This window comes from Ceratosolen solmsi, unplaced genomic scaffold (genome assembly GCF_000503995.2).
Source record: "Ceratosolen solmsi marchali unplaced genomic scaffold, CerSol_1.0 scaffold29, whole genome shotgun sequence".
Taxonomy (NCBI): domain Eukaryota; kingdom Metazoa; phylum Arthropoda; class Insecta; order Hymenoptera; family Agaonidae; genus Ceratosolen; species Ceratosolen solmsi.
The window spans coordinates 2,772,650-2,782,756 of NW_011948417.1; the positions used below are offsets into that span (position 1 = coordinate 2,772,650).

Here is a 10,107-nt window from a genome sequence, read left to right on the forward strand (position 1 = left end):
TATGGAATCATGAAAATGCAAAAAATAGATATTATTTGATATATTATTTTTCATAGAATTACAATAATCTCATGTTTAAAGAATATTCAAATTTATAAATTTTATTTAAATAACTATAATAGAATTTTTTAATAATTTAAATAATAATAAATTATGATGTAATAATTACTATTAAACGATATGAATGATTAAATCAACGATTCTTATTAAAGATAGAAACTCTGCTATAGATTTGTTGTTTTTACCTATAAAGTTCAATACAAATAAATAGAATACCGTAAGAATACGATAGGGATACGACAAATAAATAATAAGTTTGCAATATTCGAAACATCAGAACTTTCTAAACGATACTTGGATTATCAGGATAGCGTTTTAACTTTATATTCGAATGGCTGAATATTCGAAACGTTATATTCAAGAGTTTCACGAACCAAAACATTTTTTATGTAATCAACCTTCGTCTTTCATATTTATAATACGAAAAGCCATAAAAATATTTGTTAATATTTAGGAAATAAATTTTAAGTAGTCGTGGTATTTTGAAATTTTAAAATTTTTAATAAGTACTTTAGTTGACATGATCGGCTGAATACTTTTTACGTGAAAATAGAATCAAATGTTTGTGTAATAATGAATTCACAAGGCTTATCATATTTCATTTTTACTGCTTTGTTCTCTTTAATATCAAAGCCTTTAAACATGTTAAATATTCATACATGAATGTATAAGAATTGAAAGAACTGGTAAAAAATTTGCAATAAAATAAATAGTAAAATATATAGTGAGAGTTAGAAGAAAGTGAGGATCGTTCAAAAACTCTTCAAAAAATGAAAAAATATACTAAATAAATTCAATGGATAAATGTGGATCGCGCGATGCCTGTGCGCACTGAAAGGCATAACTCCTAAAGAAGTAGAAAAAATCGTTCATCTAAAGCTGCTTAAATCATCAACGGAACAACGAAAAGCTTAGATGAACAAGATATAAGGGAACTCTTGACAATAAGATGAGATGACCAACAGAATCGGCCAACATAGCTTTCCGAAATGAATTTTATCCTTTGTTTCCTCGTTCTTGCAATTAATTCAGATTTTTTCGCTACGTACATTTATAGCTACACTGTCATCTAATGATTTAATTTATACTATAATTATATATAATTATATATAATTTTTTATCGAATACAATATATCCTTATCTTGCATGCACTATTATTACCTTGTCTTTTTCTATCTCAAAACTACCTGATTTTATTAATTTAACATACATACATGCATACATACATACATACATACATATATATATATATATATATATATATATATAGACATTAAAGATTTCACAAGATATTATTAATGTCGTAGGTATCTTTAACCTTTGACATGTGGTCTATAACTTTATAACTTGTATTTAAGTTATTATACTTTTATCTGTTACAGAATTCTAACTCTTGGAATAAAATGGTAAAATAATTTTGTCACAACTTCGATTCGTGTGTAGAAGTGCGGGCGCGTGAGATATGATTTGTGTAAGTGCTTTTGTATGTTAAGATTGATGTCGCAAAATGTGACAAGAGCCGCTCGTGGATTAGCGGTAATAGATCGAGAGTCACGTCCTCCGGCTTTCCTCACTTTCTGTCCCCTAGGAATCGTTAGGGAAGTGGTAAGTGTGCGACTTTCTCTATCGCTTTCTCTTGTCCTCTCTACGTAAAGGAATTCTTTGTTTGCCCTTACTCATACTCCCGTCTCTCTCTCTCTCTCTCTCTCTCTCTCTCTCTCTCTCTCCCATTCTTTCTTCTTTCTCGGACTTCCATCTTTATCTCCAAATACGTCTCAACGTATCTTTTAATTTCCAGGTTCATCAACAACGATAGGACACGAAATTATTCTCCAACCGAATGGCTGATCTCCAGGATCTTCCGAGAGTATTGACAATTTTTTTTTTACAATACACGAAATATCGCATTATAACATTAACGTAAGATCAAGTGATATTAAGAGATAATAATGGTACATAAGCAGATGTAAATACGTTTTAAATTTGTAATTTTTTATTTTTACCCTCATTTCTATTCTGACACTTTACTGACTAATTATTAATTCCTTTATAGTATTTCATTAGTACAAATTATTAAATTCAATCGACTAAATTTCCATTAATTTTTATTCCGATAAATTCTAACGTCAACAGTATAAAATATTAATGACGCTGGAACATTTAATCGCTTAAATCATAGATAAACTACCAGCTACGTCATTAATATAATAAACAAATGTTTTATATTTGTCTTTATCGATCATTTATAAAAAAAAAAAAAAAAAAAAACATCGTATATATCTCTATAAATGAAATGATTGCAATGCTTTCTGCTATGTGTCAAATACCTTAAATCTCAATGATCAACTTAGTCTTAATTTAAATTGAAACAAGTATGAAAAGAGGCTATGCATACATGAAAGCACTTTAGCGGTAACCTCATACGTAATTTACGTAAAAGTCTTGTCTAAAGCTGTGTTGTCTTGCAATCTAGTTATTCATGCATGGCTTATCACAATTAAAATTTAAAGTCAAAGCGTCCTGAAAGTTTGCATTCAATTTCTGTTCAATCGAAATTACATATATTTTTTAATATTCTTTTCCAATTATTATTTCATGTATGTAGTACTTTCTGTATTATGATTAATGTGCATTGAGTTATGTATACGAATTAACATGCATAGCTTTTGCTATTTAATATCCTATGTACCCATTTTCAAATACTTATCATGATATATTTAATGAATCATGAAATAATTATTTTGTATTATTACAGTGATAGCGAAAGTGATAAAAATAATAAATTCTATAACTTGCATAAAGTTGTTGTATAAAACAAGAATAGAAAAAAAAATCAATAAATTCTATATAAAATATCAAATACGATTAATCCAATCAAATTAATTCATAATCGAAAATATTATTATTATATTTTTTACTTATACTTTCATAACACATCTCTTTCATATCACATATTATTTATATCGTTTCTCTCGTTTTGTTCACTTGTTCATCTATATCATGCATTTTTCAATTATATAATTATGTATTTAATGATTTTAATAAATTCTTAATTTTCATCAAGCCAGACAAAAGATAAAATAAAATTTAAATCTCTCTAAATTGTGTATAAATTGGAAAAATTCCTTAGTATAATCATATAAACTATTTAAAATATTTTTAAAAATTCAGAGGGTTGTAAAATAATTGTTATAGTTTAACTAAATCATAATGCTAAGAACATACGTTATAAAGAGTATATTTACAGAAAATAAAAAAAAATTATTTATTATAGGTGTTATATTGTGTAAATGAAATTATTATTGAATCGATTATATAACAAATAATACTCAATACATTTAATTATTGGCGATTTTTTAAATTAAAAACAAAAACGATATTGTTATAAAATATAGATTCAATTCTTAAATTTCTAGTAAAAAATTTAAAAAATGCAAATTCATAAATTGTTCATTAATTAAATTAAATTAAATATAAAAATATTGAAGAAAAATTACTCTCCAATATCGTTACGAACATATATTATTAAAATACATAGTAAAGTTATATTTCTGTATGAATAGGAGAATTAAATAAAAATATAAAGTCTGAAATGTTGTTTTGTACTGTTTAATATAAAATTCAACTATTATTATATATAGAACAAAGAATAATACAAAAATTAAAAAAAAAAAATATATATATACATATATATGTATATATATCGTTTATTTGGATACCAGGACATTTCAATAATGGTAGTATAATTTTTTGTACTTCTGTCGTCATTTATTAAATTTTGATAGAAATAGGTCAACATAATTATTACAATAAATATTTTCATTCCTTCATTTCAATTTCAATCCTCTATAATGTATTTCCTATACTCAATGGTTGAACATTAACTTTCAAAAGCCAAATACAAAACCTTATCTATCAAGGTCTTTCTTATTCTCTTATCTTGATGCGTTTTCGAGTATAGAGACTATTGCATCGGTCCACAACTTCTAAACTATATCTCAGACTCCCCAACCAAACTCCATCAGCTAATAGCTAGTGACAAACCACTGAAACTATCACTTTTAGAAGTGATGAAGTTGTAGCGTGTCAACTTTATTCATTGCCTTTACTAGCATCACGGTAAGATAAAGTACTATGTATTTTATTTTTAACCGCGAAAGGTTGAGGAAATTTATAAGAATTATTTTAAAATATAATGCATTTGTGTGATTAAAAAATATTTTAATATTATTAGAAATCAAATATTTGTCAATTTATAAATTATCGTGAATTTTTACATATTTTATGCTAATTTTACGAATTATATTTGTATATTGAATGTGATGATTGTTACAGTGGAGTGGATTTTTAAACAAATATTTATTAACCTCCACTCGATCATCGAGCACAATTTTTTTTCTTCCTTTTACATTAATTTGTTTGTAATTATGCTTAAAAAATAATTTATTAACTTATTTTATATTATTTAATAGTAAAAAAAAGTATTATATTTCTAAAGACGAATGAAGAAAATAAGGATTAATAAAAATGAAAAAAAACTTATTAAAAAAAGCTTAATGTTATTTAAATTAATTTGACAAATAAAACAAGGTTTTTATGAATTTTATCGTAGTTTTCAATTATTTTCGTAGTTAGTTTAAAAGATTGGAATTTTGAACGAAAAATTCTTTGTATAAATGACGATTCTATTGACCAATAGTGCTACTATTAAAAATTCTCGATTAAATCAATTCTCGCATTAAAATATTTTTATTCAAGATTTTTATGACGAAGAGCCCGTTTCAGGATAAAATATTTATAAAATTCAATTACTATAATAACAAATGTTATATTTCCTTAACTTATGGCCCAACCTATCCTACATATTTACGAATTCATAAAAATTTGTTTCACACGTCATCATAATCTACGGCTAACAAATAAAACTTAAAAAATATAATTTGCTCTAGCGAAATGGATATGAAGAGAGAAAGTGAAAATGGATGAAATGAGAGGGGAGAGAGGAAAAGAGAGAGAGAGAGAGAGAGAGAGAGAGAGAGGGAAAAAGAAAAAGAAAACAAGAACGAAAGATTCATGTTATTAATATTAATTATAAACAATATTAATATTATGCAATATCAATAATTCATTAATAAAGTGTAAAAATTTATTAATATTTCGTTTAATAACGTATAGACATTTCAATGGCTTTTAGCCAGTTTTGCTAAATTTCTGATTCTAATACTGCAATGTATTATAAATGCTATTCGTGGCTTTATCCAAAAATAATATTATTACAATAATTGCACCAGAAATTTTCTTAAACAGAACCTAAAAATTATAATTAATAAAAAAAGAGTATTTAATGATTATCGTGTTTTTATTAAATTTCAAATTCAAGTACGACATATTCCTATCTGTTATATAAAGAATTTGATGAAGCGGTGACGTCTTAATGCGTAGGTCATGGCTGTTAATACAAAAACTTTCAAAAGACAAATGAGTATCATGCGACGTTGCCAATCACTCGGCCAACACTCGGACCCATGCATTCTGTACCTCGGCAATGACTACTTATCGATTTTTAAACAATTTCAATATCTATTCTTTTATTATGTGATTAAGGATTTCATTCCACATTGATATGCTCGTCATCTGAATCTTGTGCTTTAATAACTTTTTCACTCTCTTTCGTAAGTCGCCACTTGATTCGTCGATTTTGAAACCAGACTTTGACCTAAGCAAATTATAACATTAATATAAAATACGCGATGATTAAGCAATGACAATTTTATTTATTGAATAATCATTGGTACAACTTATAGTTATTTGTTCATTGTTCATATAAATATCGGTGAGCTATCACATGTGCTTGGTAAGCAATTAACTTTCATTATAAAGAGTATAAAAGTTGAGTAAATAAAAGAATGAAGAAATAAACGTATATACAGTTTATTTTTAATGTAATATGTTAACCGATCGTTCTTATTGTGAGAAAAATAATTACAAGCTCATTTATCAGGCTTATAAATTTCTAGTATAATAACCATTGAGTTGTGAAGATTGGAAATTAACAAAATATATTTGATAAGCCTATAAAGATTCAATTTTCAATTTTCAAAAATTCACATTTGTAATTTATATTGGATTTTATGTTTAAATCGACGAATTGTTTAACATCATGAATAATATACAATATTATTTGGCAATTTATTTTGATTTTAAATATTACACACAATGCTACGGAGAATTTTGCCATTTTACTACTTTAATATAATTTTTATATATATATAGATAGATAGATAGATAGATAGATAGATTGGTAGATATGAATACACTTAATTTTGATATCAAACAATTAATTTACTCTATTAACAAATTATTGCATAAACAAAATTAATCGTTCTGAGTATACATGAATTTGCATATCTGTTTTTCATCTTAGGCGTCATGATATTGCACAATACGGATGAATAATTCTATAAGAATTAACTATAAATTCTACAATACATGTCATGTGAATTTTATATTGTTATCTCGAGCAAAAGTACAAAGCTTTAATTTCTTTATAAATTAGGAATAACTGTCTGTTAGATAATCTCTTCAAATATCATGAGTACAATATCGAACAATAACACATAAGAGTGCCAAAAGTAATTGTCTTAAAGTGCAATTTATTACAGATTCGAGTATAATTATATAAAATAGCTAAAGCTAACTTGTGCGTCTGTAAGTCCCAGCATAGCAGCTAATTGTCGCCTATCGGGCTTCGCTATATACTTTTGAATGGCAAATCGTCTTTCCAAGCCCTTTCGTTGAAGGGAACTGAATACAGCTCGCGACCATGTTCTTCTTCGATAATTGTTGTTATCCTCTCGATTATTGGAGTTAACTAATGACGTACCACTATCTAAAGAAAAAAATAGAACAGTGAGAGGCCGTAAAAAGAGGCCTTATATCAATTGACAGTCCCGGTCACCCCTTACGTATACAATGTATTTATCATTTGTTAGCTTGTAAGGATGTATTAAAAGGCCAATATATCGGAAGGGTTCATTCAATAAGATTACAAAAACAAAAAACAAAAAACAAAAACAAAAAAACAAAAAACAAAAACAAAAAAAAAAAACAAAAAAAAAAACAAAAAAAAACAAAAAAACAAAAAAAAAAGAAATGAAAAGAAACTATTAGTGAAGGATGCTACAAGACTATTCGAATATCTTAAAAGGATAATAATTAAAACAAACGCGTTAAAGATGAAGAGATTCTTTCGAGACTACTAGTTTAGATGAATAAATGTGTTACGGATTTAAACGGATTTAAATTGCAACCCTAATTAATAGATAAGCCAATTTCGTTTGATTTATAATCGCGTTAAGATATTACAACATGTGCAAAAGACTAGAAACACATGAGTTGTTTCAATTTTTAAATGCACCGATCAATTCTTCGTCAATTGTTCTCGCGTTATCTTCGTATTATTATAATTTCTTAATTATAAATGTACATTTTTTTACTTATTTGAATTAGCATTTGTATTTACAGACTTGTATAATAAATTTATTAATTAAGATTAATAAGTAGGCATTGTAAATTATTTCAATAAGTATGCATCTCAACGTTAAAAAATTCGAATACGTAATTAATTTCTCAACGCCGCATAAGAAGTATAATTTTTCATATAAAACTATTTAAACTTAACCAAAGACAATTTTATTATGAAATTTTCGTGAAATTTCGAGGGAAATCGATCGATACCTATCAGATAAATGTAAAGAGACGCCGAATAAAAGCATTTAGATCAAAGCTTTTGTAATTTCGTATGCTCTATGTATAATATTTGAATACTTTGACAAATTCATTTAAAAATACGATAATACGTTTTATGTTTCTTTATAACGTTACGATTGTTACATCATCTCGAGCTGCTAAGAAATACAGTTTCGAATAACCAAAAGTTCAATTAAAACGGCAATACGTCCTATTCCTTTAAGTATAGAAAGTATTTTATACATAATTATGTAAGATGCCTTTTATATAATATTTATTTACTTACTTATTTAAAGATCTGAAAGATTTATTAAAAAATCTTTAAGAAAGATTTACTAAAATGACTTCCGCATTTACAAAGTAATAACTTTTATACTCTTTCATTTTTATTTTCTTTCTCTATTTTCCTCCTTTTGTATTTCCCTGTATATATCTGTTCATCCATCTATACAATGAAATTTGAGTTTATGGCTTCATTTAAAAAGTATATAACGAAGAAAACCAATTTTAAACATAATAGTCGGCTATTATTAGCTTTACCAGTTGTTGTTAAACTAGGAAACTTAATTTAATTCACCTATCATTAAATACGGAAGATTGTATTACAATAAATTTTCAAAGTATATTATGAATACTTGGTTCCATCTGTTTTTAGTAATGTATCTCTTTAAAAGAACAATGAGAAAAAAAAAAAAAAAAAAAAAAAAAAAAAAAAAAAAAAAAAAAAAAAATAAAAATAAACATATAAACATATATTAACAATAATAATATTGTTAATATTTTTTTTTTTTTTTTTTTTTTTTTTTTTTTTTTTGATATACATTTATTTTAATATATGTACATATATTATGTTTGTATAATAAACTTATTGTAAAATCTTCTCGAAGAAAGTTTAAAGAAAATACCATTGCTACCTTTAAAGATTGTTTAAAAAAGAAAAATATTATCACTTTATTTAAAGTCATGTGTGAACAATAGAGCTAATCAATGCGATTGTATTTGCTTCGGGCAGCATATTCGAATTTTTCAGTCATTATTTGAAATAATATTTATTGCTACAATGAACATAAATTAAATAAATTAAAAAATGAACATTTAGGCTGCAATAATTCGTAGAGCATAATTTTAACTATTAATGTGATTTAAGCCAAAGCTATGATATCGAATGAACAATAAACTGTCGGTAAAGGATACTGTTTGGAACAAGTATAAATCTTCAGTGGCACTTAAGATGTCATTTTAAACACAGACAGGAAACAGGAATACACTCGCGCGTAAATATTTTGCCTCACTTGCCTGCACGCGAGAATTCGTAAAGCAGGACAGTAGCCCACATGGCGGCATTTGTTAATCGTATGAGGGGCTTGTTTTATGTCATCGTCTAGGAATTGTAGTAAATTAGTCAGAGAACATTTTTCTTCAAATATAAATGTGGGTTAAGAGACTTGAGGTATATTTAATGATGCAATGTTTCACAATATGACAATTGTTTATATTTAACACCATAAATATGATATTACAATGTTAATTCTTTATTTCGCCTTACAGGCCATTCGTTTGTTATATCATTGACATTATATTATATAAAAATATATTCTCAGTAATTTTATTTATCAAAATTAAACTTTTAATCTAAGGCAATTGAGTACTTTCATTAAATAAGTGAACTAACGTTTACGTATATCTGAAAGTAAAAAAAATGAATGTATGCATTCATTATTATAAATGAAATGAAAGAATTCTCGATAGACATAAAGCAAAAATGTCTTTATATTACAATGTTAATAAGACAATTATTAAAGTAAAATGTTAGTGACATGTATATTTGTGCATAAATTATATTAGATGCAGAGGTTCGATTTCGAAACGATTCTTACTGCATTTAACTGAAATGTTTATATTACAAATTACCTTTCGGCATAGGGCGAATTGGATCTGGCTTAATAATATTATTGACATTACTAAATATATTTCCACAATTATCAGTTAGTGTTGTGATTAATGGTGACATCGTATCTTGCAAACAAGGAAAACTCTTGTAATTATGAAAATAACTACGTGATTCGTAGGTTTCTGAATATGGATATGATATAGAATAATCAGAACATGGAGAATTGCTTGATTTTTCTGTAAAAAAAGAAACTTTTAATTTGTTACTTAAACATTTTTAATATTAAAAATTGTAATAATTCATCAAACTGTAAGAATAAATTATAAAATTATAGAATTATAATGATAAAACGTATAATATTATAGAACTAAAAGCATCTATCAAATAAGATTATTATTTCATCCCTA

The 10,107-nt window shown here is 25.8% G+C and overlaps 1 protein-coding gene across 1 annotated transcript; it reads right to left on the bottom strand.

Annotated features, from left to right (window-relative positions):
• Window positions 1-5,451: 5,451 nt before the first annotated feature.
• On the bottom strand, window positions 5,452-9,855 carry LOC105359630 (H2.0-like homeobox protein). The gene is made up of 3 exons (XM_011496259.1): window positions 9,721-9,855; window positions 6,759-6,949; window positions 5,452-5,776 (listed from the first exon to the last, which is right to left on the bottom strand). The coding sequence occupies exons 1-3, from the start codon at window positions 9,818-9,820 to the stop codon at window positions 5,669-5,671; spliced, it is 399 nt and encodes a 132-aa protein (XP_011494561.1). The 5' UTR covers window positions 9,821-9,855; the 3' UTR covers window positions 5,452-5,668.
• Window positions 9,856-10,107: the final 252 nt, after the last annotated feature.